Source organism: Malurus melanocephalus, unplaced genomic scaffold, assembly GCF_030028575.1.
Source record: "Malurus melanocephalus ecotype Western Australia unplaced genomic scaffold, MMel_1.1 scaffold_49, whole genome shotgun sequence".
Taxonomy (NCBI): domain Eukaryota; kingdom Metazoa; phylum Chordata; class Aves; order Passeriformes; family Maluridae; genus Malurus; species Malurus melanocephalus.
Genome location: NW_026623281.1, coordinates 642180 through 659377, shown reverse-complemented (window position 1 = coordinate 659377; position 17198 = coordinate 642180). Strand labels below are relative to the sequence as shown.

General features: G+C 40.5%; 1 protein-coding gene across 19 annotated transcripts in view; it reads left to right on the top strand.

Annotated features, from left to right (window-relative positions):
- The first annotated feature begins 653 nt into the window (after positions 1-653).
- Positions 654-17198, top strand: part of KCNMA1 (potassium calcium-activated channel subfamily M alpha 1) — a 380586-nt gene continuing 364041 nt past the window's right edge. For all 19 annotated transcript variants that reach the window (XM_057365171.1, XM_057365170.1, XM_057365167.1 and 16 more), the window contains exon 1: positions 654-1151. In XM_057365171.1, coding sequence (XP_057221154.1) covers positions 849-1151 — 303 coding nt within the window. In that variant the 5' untranslated portion in view covers positions 654-848. The remainder of the gene's footprint in view (positions 1152-17198) is intronic.

The following is a 17198-nucleotide window of genomic DNA, read 5'->3' as shown; positions in this document are numbered from 1 at the left end:
CCGGCGGCACAGAGGGAGGGGCGGGAGCCGGCGGCGCCGCTGCGCGTGTGGGAGCAACAGCCTGAGCGACAGCCGGGCCCTGGAGGGAGCTCCCGAAGGATGGGCGAGGAGGCGGCGGCAGCGGCAGCGCACGCACAGATGGGCCAGCGGAGGATGAATTAGGAGCCACAGGAGGCTGCTGCCGGCACCGAGGGGGGAAGAGGAGAGGAAGGGGCTGGACTTGGAAGAGGAGGAGGAGGAGGGTGCGCGGGGGGGACTCGGTATCGCTAATAACAAGTTAAAGACTAATAACAATAATAACAGACCACCTCCGGGAGGATCCGCGGCCGAAGCTGAGTGAGGGATCCCCGCTGAGGCCAGCGGGGTCGCAGCGCTGGGTATCTTGGAGAGACGCTCAGAGGCATCAGTTTGTGGTGGTGGTGGATGATTTTTTTGGGGTGGGCGGGGTAGGGGCTGTGTATGCGGGAGAAGGAAGGGGTGGGAATCTGAGGAGGAGACTATATTTTTATTATTATTTTTAATTTTTTAAATATTTTCTTCGCCGTACAAAGAGGACGCTCGGAATTCACCGGCCTGTCGGCTCCCGAGAGGGACCCGGGAATTGTGCGGTCGCCTTTCTTCACCTGCTTCGTTGTTTTTTTTTTTTTTTTTTTTTTTTTTTTTTGGTTGGTTTGGTTTTTTGTTTGTTTTGACTGGGGGCTTTTTATTTTTATTACTCTCCTTATTCGTTCCCCGCTGAGCAGCGGCGGCGGCAGCGGCAGCAATATGGCTGGTGATGGGCTTTTTGGGGGGCGCTGGCGGCGGGAGGAGCTCTCGGAAGCCCCTGCGCGCCCGGCTCGCTGTTAGCTATGGCAAATGGCAGCGGCGGCGGCTCCTACCCGGGCGGCAGCGGCATTAGAATGAGTAACAATATCAACGCCAACAATCTCAACACAGACTCGTCCTCCTCCCCCGTCAATGTGCCCAAGATGGATGCGCTCATCATCCCGGTGACCATGGAGGTGCCCTGCGATAGCCGCGGACAGCGCATGTGGTGGGCTTTCCTCGCCTCATCCATGGTTACTTTCTTTGGGGGACTGTTTATCATCCTGCTGTGGAGGACCCTCAAGTACCTGTGGACTGTCTGCTGCCACTGCGGGGTCAAAAACAAGGTAACTCCCCCTTGCCRTGCCTTCCCTTCCCTGCTGCTGCCGGTGATGGTTTGGTGCGGTGGCGGTGGGGAGGAGTGCGAGTGGAGCCCAGCTCGGAGACCAGGACACCTGGGCGAGGTGGCGGTGGGGCGGTCGCCGTGTGGCTCTCGTTGGTGGCATGTGCTGGCTGCTGTCGGCTCAGGGCTGCTGTCGGCTCAGCGCTGCCGCGGGCTGTGGGGAGCTGCAGCGTGGGCAGTGGAGCTGGAGGGCTGAGTGCTGGCTGCAGTCCCGAGGCGTGTCCCCCGTTTCCCCACTCTGTTCCACCCCACGCAGGGACTCATTCCTTTTCATCTGGTGGCATTAGAGTTACACCTGGTGCCCGACGCTCACCCTGTGGGGAGGCACATGCTGGTGTAGTGGGACGGTGCAGATCAGAAGTTTATAGGCGCCCTTGGGACCGCATAGGATGGGGTGGGAGCTTGCATGTGCTGATCTAAACTCGCACTAGTCTCGTGGAATGAGAAACTTCGGCAAAATTGACAGGGTAAATTTCTCACTCAAGTGAATCTTGCTAAAGCTAGTTCCACTCCCTGAGAATCCTTGACGTTTCTGTTTGTTAAATTCAATGTAGCTGTCCATGAGTATTCTGTACATTMGTAAGTAACACGGTGTGTTCGCTTAACCTGACTGTGAAGTCTTTGAGGCAGCCTCTCTGCCCCTTCGATTTTTGCTTATTACCAGCTGGAGGAAAGCACAGTATGAGCAGTAAGTTCAGCTTCTGCTTTAAAGGATCTGTTTTCAAACCAAAGCGAAGAACTTGCTGAAGTGCAGACTTTCATTTTTGATTACGAAAAATGAGATAGAAAGCATTACGACTCTGTATTGTGAAAGTGGATTTTGACAGACCCCAAAATAGACCGGCAACTGGAGTTTCTCCCCTTCCCTTTTCACGTTTTTTGAATTACAAATGGAATAATATCTGCTTCAGTTATTCCTGGCACACAGACACCCACAAAAACACACACACCTTTTAATATATGGTTGCTAGGTTGCTGGTTTGCTTTGACGTACAGTGAGCTGTCTTCCCTTTCTCCTGTCCCCTCCCCCCTAAATATACAGCACATAGACCAGCTGTATGAAGGGCCCAGCATGTAGGGGAAACCAGAAACAAAGTTGGAGCATGAAAAGTTACGGTAACTTGTTTGGTGTGTAGTTTGGGGTGCCTAAAGGAACCTCCACATTGCGGTTGGAAGTTAAAACTGTTACAGTGAACTTGGCCTATCTGTGGAAAGAGTGATTGCTGAAGTTAAGGAATAAAAGCTTTTCAGTCAGCCTTAAGCATCAGGAATCCTATTCGGCAGCACTACTTTTCTATAGGTATTTTTTTTCTTTTTATTCAAAACCAACCCTGAACTTTCTTAGAGAGGTGTTAGCCAGATATGATGACACAGCTCTAATGAATTTGTGGTAATAAGATAGTATTTCCTACAGCAGTAAAAGGCAATTTTCAAGGAAGGGTGAGTAGTGAAGACTTAACCTTTGGCTTTGTTGTGTATTTAGCATTTCCCTCTCCACATAATGAGACAAATCTGCAAGGGCTGTCAGGGATCTTGACAAAAAAGAAACATCTGCAGGTTGTTACCTCCTACTTCTTACCTTGAAAGAATAAAAAGGAAGAGACTTGTACACAGACTTGTTATGCATGKTTTCTTGGTGGGTACTGTTGGTCAGATAGTCCATTATTGGGACAGTTAGAGCAGATCAGTCATATCTTAACCAGTGTAGAAAGGTGTGTGCAAATTGTCTTTAAAACCTCTTGTGCTAAATGTGTCAGTTTAGTACCAGGCTTCATCGAGGGCTTCAAACATTTCCAGTCCAAATAGTTTGACATACTATGGCTATGGCAGGTTGCAAGATTTGAGTTTATTTCATCTTTTAGACTGAAGTGGTTCCATGAATGTCATTCCCTGGGGGCGGAGGATAAAGGACTCTGCAGGTAGGGGGAGATATGTGTCTCCTTTTAGATCCTATTTGTTCCACTTGTAAGGCTTTTCGACACTCTGGTGAGGAAGAACTTTCAAGGGCTGATCCTGCATYCCTTATATGATAAAATGGGGAATTGGAGGGAATTCTGTGTATGGAAGGATAGTAGTTATAACTAGTTATTGCAAAGCACTTTTCTAGAGTTTAGAACATGAAGGCTGACTGAAGTAACAACTGGAAGTGTCTTAAACTTTGCTGTTACCAAGCACATCCTTTGTTGCTCGGTGAGCCTGGAAAAGCTGCCGAGGCAGCTGGTGAGAAATGTGAATGCATGTATGTGCTGTGTTGACTGCATTGGACCTGCTACCAAAGCAAATTTAGAAGAAGTGGCTCCTCCTACTGCAGGATTGAAGAAGTTTTCTGCATATTAGGAGCTTTCCTTTCCTGTGCTGCCTCTTGTGCTGCTCCACAGGTTGCAGGGGAGCTGGGTTATCCAGCATTGTCTCACTGTCTGTATAAAACGTTGTCCCAGCAAGAGAGCTAAAAGAAATCTTTCTCAAGTCTACTTTCATGGTCTCTTACTGAATAATTCACATCTATATGTGAATTATTCAGTTACTATGCTGACASTCATGACTGTGTATGTTACTGCAAAGAACTGTAAAAAGTTTAATTTTTTTCCTCCCTGCTGTATTCTAAGTGTGACATTGTATTTCGTGGATTTGTCAATGACTGTTAACTTGACTTTGGGATGTAAAACTTTTTAAGGGCAGCATAGAAGGATTTAGAATGTTGTTTTTTTGGGGGGTTTCCCGCTCTTCAACTTATTCAGTTTAAAGTTGGATTTTAAAACCATAGTATAAACAGTTTAACACTTCGTGGTATGAAATTTCATTAAATTTTTTGTTTCCCTTGGAGATAATAAAGTCAAGATACTGTATGTCAAGGATATGAAAACTGCCAACCGAATCAACACTCTCCCTTAAAATTCCATATCTAATTTATGTAATTACATATAAATAGAACATTACTCTTAAACATGTAGTAAAATGATTGTTGAAGTTTTAGGATTTTCGTGCTTCACATTTGCTTTGTGAGTTGCCATTTAAAAAAAGTGTCAAAAAAGTCAAGCTTTACCTATTGTCAGTTTCATATTATGTGACAGTCATTACTACTGGAGCCCTTGTATTCCTTTATTTAATATGGTATATAATTTTTGATGCAATTTTTCAAAATTAGCTACAGTCTGTTTTCAACCAACTTTGAAAAAGTCTGGTTTTCTTCTCAGTGTTTACATTTTTGGTAGTGCTTAGATGCTGCTAAAGAACTTGTCTTGTGATTGCTTTTCCTTTGTGCCTTGACCAACTCGTTTGCATTTGTGTATGAAAAGTAGAATGTGAGATTAAACTTCATTGGGCTGGACTCTGACACCATTAGTTGCTCTTGTTTGTGGTAAAAAAATGAAATAAATATGCATGGTGATGTACTCCTAGGGGCTAAATGCATGTTATACAATCTATAGTTCTTTTGATTTTATGGATCTGCCTCTGCATTTTCTATGCTCCTGGAGGGCATTTTCTGCTGACATTATCTGATACYATATTTTGGCTTTGAACAAATTCCACTGCTCCTTCTTCATGTTGAAAAGAGCACAGGTTTGGGGCACAGTCAGGTCCTGGAGCTGGCCAGTGCATAATCAAGTGGAATTTGTATCCTTTTGAGGAATATGGTACCAGACCCCTTATTGCTGCTCCACATCAGTGAAGGCTCTTAAAGGACCTTATACCATCAGCTTCTAGCAGGTACAATATGTCCTTACTGTGATGCTTGCAGTGTTTTGAAAAGCTTTTCCTCCCCACAACCCAGGACTTGTATACGTAAAAAATGAAATTATGATTATAGGTAGCAGTTGCTAGCCTGAAATTACAAGTCCTAGTAGTCTTCTTTGACCTTGGTGTACGTATTTTTGAAATGTAGTAAGTTACACAGTACTAGATTTGGTCAGTAGGAGCCAAGCAACGTTCCCATTTGTTTTGAATTGAAAAAAAATCTGGTTTTACTGGAATACAGTATTTGCAGAAGTCTTCTTTGAGAAGTTAACAATTTCAACCCAGAACTCTAAAGCCTGAGAAAATCTGTACATGGAAAAATTTAAGTAATCCATAAAAGAAACAGTGTTCATTCCAAGCTGGCACTTGTGTAGGTGAGGTTTGTTGGTTTCTGAGCCATACCTGCATAAACGCCCTCTCCAAATAAAGAAACAAATTTGAGGCATGATCCGTTGAGAAAAGCTTGAGTGCACGTTTGAGAAAAGTTTGAGTGGACTTTTGGGCACATTCACAAACATTGGAAAACACATGTGGACACCCAATGGAGGAGATCCCTTCACCTGAACCTGCACGTGGGGATGTCACCTTGACTCTGTTGAGGATGTTGTGAGCAGCGGCGTGTGATGAACAACTGGAAGGCTGAAGGGATTAGCAGGAGCTGGAGCACATTTGCTCTCAGTCACATGCCCTGGCTCAATGCTCCTGTCCCATGGCTGTCAGGTGGCTCCACGAGAGCCTCACCAGGATGCCAGTGGAGAGGTGGCCGTGGTGGAGAGGCCAAGGTCGGAAAGAAAAGGTACTTGCAGCCCTTTGTAGATGGTGTGGAGAGGTGTGTGCTGCTGTTTCCACGCTCTGAAAAGGAAGATACTGCTGGCTCTCTGGAGCTTATAGTGGATTTCACGTTTTACAAACACATGCTAAAATAGATTATGCATGCAGAAAAGAAAATGTATAGACAAGGATTTAAGCTGTAAACGAAACATTCTCAACCAAAATGTTATTTTGATACAGTGTCATACTTACTTTCAAGGCTGTGCAACACATGCATTTTAGGAGAACATCCGCATTCAGAAAGAACTTGAAAACCTCACGTTTGCCAGTCTGTAAGTGCTGGTTGAAAACCATTAGACTTCWCCATTTTTTCCAGTTTAGCTCAATGGAGGAAATGCTTATAATAGCAAAGAGAAAGCTTTTAAGTAATACTGATCCATGCACTCACTTTTGATGCGTTGGGATTTCTGAATGCGGAATGMGGGCAGTTTACAGCCCCAGAGACAGAAACACAGAACATTTAGAGTGCGCTAGCCCTAAGTATAATCTCTGCAGGGACAGGATCTAATGATTATAATTAAAACCAGCAATGAYGGTATTTGTATGTCCTGTGTCATTGCAAGAAAGTGGATTGTGAATCTTAGTCATTGAGTGTCCTTGCTGGGACAAATCCTAAAAAGAAGCAGTAATCTCTCGTCAGCAGGCGCAACAGAGTGGCAGGCAGTGTTCCTTCTGAGATTGGCTCTGCTRTTCTGTGGAATCCAATGCAGAGTGACAGAAGTTTATGTGAGTTTCAGGGCTGGCTGGTGATAATTCCTCAGCAGGATCAGGCTGTAGTTCAGCAGCAGCAAGGCACCCTGTAGGGTGAGGCTGGGAGGGCAGCAGTCACTGGGGAGGTTTAAACATAGAAATACCACTAGATGAAATTAGGGGACAGGGTACCCCTTAGGTTGTGCTAAACACACCTAGTCACATTGCATAAAACTGTGTATTTTACATGTATGAAAGTTACTGAATTATCAGAAGTCTGAGGAGGGCACAGTGAATACAGCTTGTGGAGGTTTTCTAAGGGAAAGACTGCTGAAACATTCTGTGTGGGTGTTAATGGTTAAAAAATATTTTTCTCCCCCACATGATTTTAGTGGCGAAAGGAAAGGAATTACACTTTAAAAAGCTCTCGTAAAAAGCTGTGTTTTTTGATGGGTTTATATGCTGCTGCATGGCTGAAGGCTTACAATGATAGAATATCTTGAGCTGGAAGGGAGCCCTAAGGATCACTGAGTCCAGCTCCTTGCAGGGATACAATGCCTGACTGGGAAGGGAGTGCAAAACTCCCTTAGGTCACAGGAGTAGACTGGCATTTATGTGAAATTACACAGGGCTAAATACACCAGTTCCAAATTAGAACTCGTGGTTTGTCAGAGCGGTCACTTTGTCCGGGTCACACGGGTCACCTTGGGTGACAGTGGAGGSTGGAGAAGCAGCAGAGCAGGGATAAATGAGAAAGGGTGATAYCCATCTCCCCTGCCTGTCAGAGGCATTTTGGTCAGGAAGCGCCCATTTTGAATCCTGGTGGTATTTATAGCCTGAGAATACATCGGGTTTGCATCTTAGAGAGGAACACTTCATTTCCATATATAGTATACATGGTTCTGTTTAAATGAATGTACTGCCACTGAAATGTGTTGAGTTTCGTTTGCTTTGAGATGATGCATTGCATGTATTTGTACAAGAGCTACAGAAACAAGAGTTATCCAAGGTCTGTTGAAATAGAGGGAAGCAATCCTAATAATTTCAATGGCTTTGGACTCAGGCCTGGATCTTCACAGTGCCCTAGATGAATCAGATTTAAAAAAAAAAATCCTAATATTAACATTTTAAGCTTTTAAAAGCTTTTTTCTTTTATTGTAGCAAGTTGTATTTACTTGGTTTGTGGCCATTATGTCTGAGATTTCAACATTAGAAACATAATATTTAAAAGTTACACTCGGCATGTTTCCATTACGGTCAAGAATTCTACCTTCAGCCGGTCTTCCTTGGAAATCAAAACCTGAGTGCTTGAATGGCTGATAATATCCTGTAAGGGCATCTCTCCTGTAGACTGATGTGCAATGGTAAATATTGGCTCTTTTTTTAGAACTGCACTTAGTGGAACTGGCAGAAGTCCCTTGCCCCATGGATCACCTGCAGGACAGACTCATGTGCAGCTGCAGCCCTGGGTCCTGAAAATCTTTTTGCATGTCCTGTACTTCACTATGATAGGTGTTTAGTTAACTTCACTAGGTTAAGAACTGCTAACATAGAGTGGGGAAARTCCCCAAATTCATCATCACTAGGACACAAAACTGGGTGGAAGTATTTTAACCTCATCAGTGACGGTAGCATCATGCAGCAGCTCAATAGCTTGTCACTGTGACTGTTAAATACAGGTCTAGCGTGTTGCTTTTTTATTGCTCTTTATATAATCCATTTATAATGCAGTTTTGTTTCCCCTTTGTCCAGGTAAATGATGACTAAATATTTTGGCATGCTTGGTTATATTTCGTTCATTTTTTGCAGTATCTTTAACGTTTTTATGTAATGGCTTAGCTCTTCTTTTTTTTTTTTCTTAACTGAAAAGGTGACTCACTTTTAATATGCTATTACTATTATTATTATTARTAATGAGATTAACTTTAGCACTACCGGTGTTGGATTAATTTTCTATTTTAAGTGTAGGGAAAACATTGTTACAGATATGTCTAAAAAAAAACCTGTTTGAAAATGGTGACTTTAATACTGCAAAAATAAAGAGAAATGTATTAGAATGGTTCTCTGTTTAAGCATCTTGTAAGTTTTTCTGGTGTAAACTCTGTTAAACTCAGTTGTGATTATGCAGAGATATTCTGCTGGACAGATATTATTTGGAATGGGTTTCTGGCTTCTGTGACCTAAAATGGTCATAGTTGGTTTAGAGCATTCAGGTGCTTCAGATATGGTGAATCCTTTGGCTACGAGTGATTTGACATTACCTATTAGAAAGTGACTTTGCTGAAAGCAGAAGGTTTGTGATCTTCTTAGATTTTCTGAGTTATCATACTAAAAATATTGTTTCATAAAGAAGCTGACAAWCTCTACTTGGGTTTTGAGGACTGAAGGAAAAAAAAATCTCCTTATTCCTTTTCCTTTCAGTCACAAGAACAGCTTAGTGAGGAGAAGATACTGCAGAATCTGTCTATATGTGGTGCAAAAATTTTTCCCCTTGAGGGATTTTTTTTAATGCTTTGATTATACACTTCTGATAAATTGTTTTTTTTATATGGAAGTTTTCCCAGCATTTAGTGTTAGTTTTCTTATATGATAAATATGCAATGCACTTACACATGAAAGCTTCTGATTCCTTCAGGATCAGAAACAGGGGACTACTGGCTTTATTTTCATATCACTTAAGACTCTCAGCTGTGAAGCTTCTTTCACCCTTTATGGGTCTGGTTTCTGGTTTAAGGCCATAAAAAAATTTACCTAAATGCTGGTTTTCCTCCTTTGATGCTGTGTAACTTCTGGTGGTGTCTTTTTGTGAGTCAAGACAGCTGAATTCGTGTTACAGATCTCTTGTACCTGAAGGAAGAGAACACTAAAAGCTTCACGGTTTTGATATTTGCAAAAATAATTTCAGTTTCTTAGCTGGAATGTGTCCCTATGATATAATAAAATTTTGATTTATTAGAAGTGGAAAATGCTGTCCAACGTGTGGAGCTTTGCCTGTATGATGTAAGTGATAAAGTTTTAATGTTAATTTAAATGATAGGTACAATAGGAAGACTGTGGTATCTTCGTGTTGCAACTGAATGATTTTGTGTTATTCTGGAATTGAAAGAAAAAAGCATTTGCTTTTTCTTATTCCCAGTTCRTAGCATTATCTTTGTTATTAAGTTATGCAGAACTTTTAAAGAAAATTCACACAGCAGTTGTTTAGGTTGTTTAAAATGTGGAACTTGGATCACTTGCACAGAAGAGCTGTTTAGACATCAAAATTTATATTTAAGATCTTAATAAGATCTTAATAAGATCTTAATCTGAATTTATTTCAGTGAGTTTTGGTTCATTTCAGAAAGAGGTATTTTTGAAAATTTTTTTCTTTATTTAGTGTTTGTGAACATAACAGCCAAAATCCATTTATCTTTTCTTTCTTTAATGTTGACTTTATGCATCATATTCTGTGTTTGAGTTGGGTTTACTTAATCCCCTGGCTTCTCTGTATATATAAACACAGGGGAAGGTAGTCAAGTGTTTGTAAAGTTACACACTRTTTTAAATTTAAAGCTCTGCAAAGCAGTAGTGTCTCTTGCATTAACATCTAATAGCCTTCATTTTAATTTTCTTTTAGCTGAGAGGTTGGTACATACCCAGTAGTAAAAAAATACATATTTTGAGCTGATTGCTCTTAGAAATTACTGTAATAAAAATTAAATTAAAAATATTATTTTCATGCTCCCATTTTGAAAATGTTATAATTTCTGTGGCTATAGTTGCTTTAATAAACCTGTATGCAAGCTTTTGTCTTTATTGGCTGTCCATCTGATTCTTTGTCTTWGGGTTTTRTGYTCTTTAAARTGAGGATTAGTAATGCAAATAGATYTCAGTCTTGTTCCTATGCCAACTACGTACAAAAGTAAAATATATCTTTATAATTGATTACAGAAACTTTCCTGTCCTATTAAAGAATGGTTGAATGAGGGAATGTGTAGTTCTAATTTGTAGAAGTAAAAAATAGTTCAAACTGTAGGGTGAAATGTTTACCTACTTTTTTAAACAAAAAAGACATGGAATGCCATAGGCTCATCTGTTTGCTTTTTATAGACAAAGAAATAGAATAAYCAGTTTTGAAGATTTCTGCCTGCAACAGCTTAAGGGCGCTGCAGAAGGGACTCCAGATTTGCATCAGGTGGGCAAGAACAGAGCTCCAGACTGTCACCCAGCACTGAGCTGTGCTGTTCCTGAGTGCTCTGGAGTGCAGGGGAATGCCAGTTTTAGAGCAGAGCTGTTTGAATGATTATYTCTGTGAAGGTGTCCAAGCCATGTTTTGCAGTGTTTGCATCCGCTTCATGACTTGGTATGAAGTGAAGGTGATAGAAACCATACCTGATTTGACCTAATGCCTGTTGAAGTTAAGTTACATCACTTTGCAACTTTTTTAAACACAAATTTAATCCATCAGAACAACTGAAATGTTTGGGGGCAGCAGTATTTTTTTATTTAGTCCTCTAAGATGTGGCTTACTATCTTGAGGAGCTGGTTTGGCAGTGCTAATAGATCCAGACTTTAAGTCTGTGAGGGGACTTGCAGCTGTGTTGACTGGCAGGTGGTGGTAGCAGGTCCAGATCCTAAACCTGTCTGTGTTTTTTAAAGCCTTTTTTACTGAGCAGAAATTGTTTAATGGGTAAAAGTTGAACGATGAAAGGTATAAAAAGAGAGGTTGTTTCATTACTGCCATGCTAAACATTGATTTCATGATGTCCTCTGGTGGGATAGGGTTTTGTTGACTGGAACATGTAGCTGGATGACTTTTGAAAGTGAACTCTGGCTCTGTCAGGTGGTTGGGTGGGTTCCCTCCAGGTGGATCTGTGTGGGAAGATGAGCTCCAGCACAGCTGATCTGCATCACTGCTCATGGGCCTGCATTGCCTGCAGCTGGCTTCAGTTAGCCTGGAGGGTATAAATGCTGGAGTGCAGGGCTGGGGGAGGTTCTGTGCTCTCTTCTTTTGTGTCCTGCTCTTCCTGACGGTAAAATGAGCCATGTTTAGAAGAGAGGAAGCCTGGATGAACTTTCTGATAAGTATCTGGCTTTATTTTATTTTATTTTTTTAGCTAGCAGACAGTGTACAGCTACTCACAGTTGGTTTTTCAGAGAGCTCTTTCTTTTGCTATGCCTTAATTCTGACTTAAGGGTTCAGCTTATCCTCATAGGCTTGCTGCTGTGGATGTGCTGGCCCTGGAGGGCTCCTGGGACGGGCTGCCTGCTGGCGATGGGATGGTGAACCAGGCTGCTGGCAAAGGTGAGGGTAAGGCTGAGACAGTGGATTTTACTTACTGCTTTGAAATGTCACAGGTGTTGGGTGTGTTAGAGCTACTGATTCATTTCAGTATAACAATTCCAAAATTACCTTTTTTTAAAATTTTGTTGATCTTCTGAGAACTTCAGCAAGCATATGAAATCTGCATGGACAAAATTATCATTTGTTTTGGTTGAAGGGGAAAAAAAATGGTTTGGGACATGTTGCTTAAAGCAGATGCTGGGTCTGATCTGAGATAAGATGTGATAGAGCTTGGTGCCCAGGCTGTTTTCAGGATGTTTTTCCAATAGCTGAGCATTTGAGTTTTATTTTCAAAGTGTTTAGTAGAAGTGGAGAGGAAGGTAACAATAGCTCAAATTAAAGGTAAAAGTTTTAGAAAAGCTTCTGGCAATGTAAACAGACTTCTTGAGGTTGGGTCTCAGGTGTATTTGTGTTCTTCTAGCTCAGTGAAAAAGGTTTATGAGCAAAAAGGAATGATTTAAAGTCCAGACTGCTTTTTTTAACTGTTTCTCAGGTTGAATTGCATTTCCTTGGGACAAATAGTTTTGGTCCTAGGTGTGGATTGTTTTCAGCAGTGAGCACAAGGGTGTAATTCCCATTGACTTGCCAAATACTCTTTGAATTTTAAGTAGTATGTGAGTGTGGGCTATTGTGTAACTCCTGTAGAAAATATATACTGCTATGACTTCAACTTGATGGCTCTGATGGTTAGAGGTAAATGAGAATGGGAGCTGAGAGCTGATGAAAATGGCAGCTCAAATTCTGTGTTTTAGGGCTGTAGCAGGGTATTAAAATCAGTGCAGGTGTAGGGGGTTCCTCACTCCTGTAATGATATTGATGCTGCATCCTGCATGTCTGGTTYTACATTGTCAGCTGATTTGGGTTAATTGGGCTGCTTTCTAATAATTTATAAGGCCATCAGGTTGAAGTTAGATCATTAAGGCACTGAGATTGGCTCAGTTGGTCAGAGCACAGCATTAACACCAGGGTTGTGSGTTCAGTCCCTGTATGGGCCATTCACTGAAGAGCTGGATTCGTTCCTTTTGGGTCCCACCCAGCTCAGAATGTTCTGTAATTAATTATTTTCTTAAATAATCCCAAACCTTTAAAAATTAATTATTTAAAATTTTAAAAATAGTGTAATTCAGTGCTGATYTTGTAGTAAATGCTACTTTTGTATAAGGTATTTTAAAAAATCCAATCATTATTGTCTTCAGAATTTARTTATAGCTTGTTTCTGTTTGTTTCCTCTGGCCTTAGGCTTTTGATTAGATTATGTAGTCTGGGGTTAATGCTCTGTAAGTGTCTCACCAGACTTCTGAAGGTGAAAACCTGAGATTCTTGTTTAGTTGTGTGAAATCTGGAGCTAAAATGTTGTGCAAATGTTTTAATATCAGGAGACATGCAGTGTATCTSTTCTGGATACAGACCTTGGAGAATTGTCATCACAAGTGATGCAAGCTGGTTTGTGTTTTGTATTGATGCATTTTGAGTAAAAATAATTCCTGTACAGTGTGTCAATGCTTCTGCATCCTGTAAGTTCTCTTTACAGGACTGAAAGGCTTATGTTTGTGGTAGCATTTCCTGCAAGTTGRAAAATTGATTGCTGGAGCTCTCGGATATTGTTGTGAAATGTTCCACCCTGTCCAAGGAGCAGYGTGCCCTCAAAATTTGACTTGGCAATTGGGAGGATCCATCTGAACTATTTTTCTGTTGCAGTGTTCTGAGGCCACATGGTTTTGCTGGCTTAGTTATGCCAGATCCTATTACCAGCTTTGACAAAGGGGAGATCCTCTGCCCCTTGCATCTTAAGATGTAAAAGCAGATAATGAGGAGAAAGCCAGGAGAGGAGGACTGTCAAGGAACTGATTTGTCCCAGCCCATATAAAGCAGCCTAGTAATTAATATAAGCTGATGATTTAATTAACATGCATCCACTCACCCCATTTGCTAAATTTATGAAGGGAATGTGGTTYGTGAGTTCCTCAGAGCTATTGCTATTTTAAAGAGCTACAGGTGGTTACATGTTGCAGTGCCATTCTGAGTTTCTGTGAAGATTTATTTTTCACATAAGCAGACAATAAAAGGAATAATTAAAAAAAAAAAAAAAGCTTTAATTTAGATGGCATGAAATTTTAACCATAGTGTATTGAGGAATTTCTGTGAAGAGAAGAATTACATGGTGGAGGGAATGAAGACTGATGACAAGAAGGAGGGATTCCATCTAGTTCAGTGKGCAGTGTATGGCATTCAGTTCCTATGCAAACACTTGGAATATGCTTGCTTCATTGCCATTAAAAAAACCCCACAGTTTTTGAGTTCCCTTATCCACACTGGATTTAAAGAATAATGTTACTGTTAGGATCTAGGAAGGCTCCCAGTTAAACATATGCTTGTTGGTTTTACTATTTTTAGCTTCTTTGAACAGCACGTGTTCTCCTGAGATATTTATTTGTGAATGTTGCATTCTGTTCTTAAAAGGAAAATCTCTCTCTGTGTCTAGATTCTTTTTCTGTATCCAAGAAAGGAAAGGGCCAGGGTTCTTGTCAGTGCTTCACTTCTTTGAAATCCTAGGAGACGGGGTAAATTAATTAAATCTAAAATGGATCCATCTGGTGGTGCTAGCAATGCCAGGGGAGAACAGGTGAAGGAATCTGAGCCAGGGAAAGCATGTAGTGCATTATATAACATGTGAAGTTCTCTGTGACATATTGCTAACAGAAGACTAATCTTGGTGTCAGGCTTTTTACTTTTTGTTTGATCTTGTTTATAAGTCAGAGGGTTAAGGGGGTAGTTTGAAATGCTYGTTTCTGTTGCATTGCTAAAAAGCTAAGGGTTTTTTTTTCCATTATTAATAAAAGGCAAATGTGTTTAATCCARTGTGTGAGAAACATGCCATTCCCTGTATGGGTTTCTTTGAAAAGAAATGGGTTGGCATAATTTGAAACAAAAATGAAACTAAGTCAGTTATAGAAAAGTGGTATACCTTTTAAATTTAGAAAGCTGTTATGCAAAATAAAAATTATGAAAGGTGTGGTGCTACCTCAATTCTGGCCCCAAAAATAAGCATACAAAATCTCTATGCAGACTTTTTTGTTGCCAGAGTTACCCTGCTTAAATTGTCGGCAATATTTTCAAGGTAGTGATTGCATCCCTGGGAATAGGAATGTAAAAATGACTGTAAAAATTGAATTGTATTAYCTGTTTTGGGAGGCATGAAAATGTAAACAGTATAAATGGTGGGAAGAAGTGAATTAGATTGGAGAAGAGGCGGCAATGAAGAGATTAACGGGCGGTGTCTGCTCGCAGCACGGGGTTTTAGCTTGGCAGGGCTCCTCGGCACACGTTCCAGTTTAATTGTGGCACCTTTGGTCGTGATTTCTGTGTCATTGCCTGTGCTATGGGGATGTGTCTGGGGGAAAGCTGCTTGTGTGTGATCTCTGGGGAAATGTGTTTCATCTGGKCAGGTGCCTGGGCCTTTTGGTGTGACTTTAAAACAAGTAGAGAAAGTAGGCCATGGAGCTTTTTGGGAACTTAGGAGCTTAGTAGCTAGATCTTTATCCAGCTTTAAAAAATAAATAAAAATCTCATTATCTACCTGTAAGTCCAATTCCATCCTCGTCTATAATTTTTTAGGCATCTTCTGTTCTTTTATTTCGTGCTGCATAAGTTTCACTTTATTTTATTTTTTTTTTTTTTTGGTAGTTTAAAAATGCCACCGAACCTCAGTGAGAACATTTCACATGAGGGCTGGAAGGAGCATGTCTTGTTTGTCTCACTTGAATTGGCAGCTCTGAGGCGGAAGACTTTAGGTGGTTTGTAAGATTAACAGGAACGCTGGTTGTCTTTTTATGGTGGAGAGACTCTAATTCCATTTGTGATAAATAATTTTTAGAAACATGTACTTTCCCCCAAGCTGGAGTACTTTCAAAACACTAATACTGTTTCAATAACTGGGGAAGGACAAAGATGATTCAGAAACTAGTTTTTTCTTTTCTTTTTTTTTTTTTTTTTTTTTTTCAGGTAAGAAATGTTTTTGGCTTTAATTTTATTTTATTTTGTTTTGTAAGATGAAAACCAAGGGCATTTAATAGTTTGATTCATGCTGCTTTTTCAGGAATCTTATTTTGACAAGTGTTTATAGTTTTCAAGAGTTGTTCCCATATTAGAAGTTAATTTGTTGATCTTAAAATTTTATGCAATACATCAATTCTGCTCTGTGCTGAGCTGTAGCCTCTGAATGTTTCCATTCCTAGAGTATGGCTATATAAATATTTGTATAAAATATAAATTATATATATATATATAAAAATATGACCAAGTCTATTATGAACAGTTACACCAAAGTTTGGATGTTTTTGCAATGTGCTGTTATATTAGTGTGTATTATGTTATTTTTAATCCCTGTGATATATTGTGGAAAGCATGCAAAAATAGGTGATTAAATATGTTTCTTCTTTGTAGAAACATGATAAATGCTGCAAACCCCCTCAGATCAGTTGATTGCATGATAAACGATGTAGCTGCTGAACTTCTGTAGAAGCTGTGGTCAGATGTTTAATATGTTTCATTGGTTTTAGAAATGCTTCTGTTTTCCTTTAATTGTAGATCTGTTAAGAATTCGGTGTGGTTTATTTGTGGAAGCAGCTATTATAGCAGACACACATTGAAGTACATTGGAACAGGCTTGCTTACTGAGTGATGAGCCCTGGGGAAATTTAGCACAGCTTTTGAGCATTGGAATGAAAGAAAGAAGTGGCAAGATGAGAGCAATACAAATCACAACTGGTCTGTAAGAAGATGGTGAAAAGGAAAYGTTGAATATTATGTAATATTTTTTAAGTGCCTGGTGCACTCATGCCTTTCTAGGCCATTGCTGTGCTGTTCTGTTTTGTCAGTGTGCCTGTTGTTGTGTTGTGGAGTTCCCTTGGTTCTTCAGTGCAGGGTTTTGGACTTGGCTTTTTAGTGCAGTTTTCTTTTACCTCATCTGAGATCTGTGCTCTCAATACAGATTGGGGTATACATGGCCATAAATTACATAGAAACTCTCATTCCAAGTTTGAGGTTTTTTTTTTTTTCCTTCTGAGGTGAGCATGATGATCTRGAGGCCTGTTGCTATATTGACTGTAATTCCTAGTTCCGGGTTAGTGGCTGAGTTTTGGCAAAAGTGATTACAGAAGGCAGAGAAGGTTTGATGCAGGTTTTCTSTATGTTTACATGAGAAATAGACTGCTGATCTCTTAGGCTATTCTGCTTTGCAGGGAGAGGTCTGGAATAGTTATTTGCAGTAAGCAAGCTAATATTTGCTGTTACTGCTCTTCCTTGTTGGCCAATTGAGTTGGAAAACGTTAAATCGCAATATAAATTAGCAGCCTTATTTTGAAGATCTGTGCCCTCAGGTTTTTTTTTTTTTTTTCTCCACAAGAAAATGAA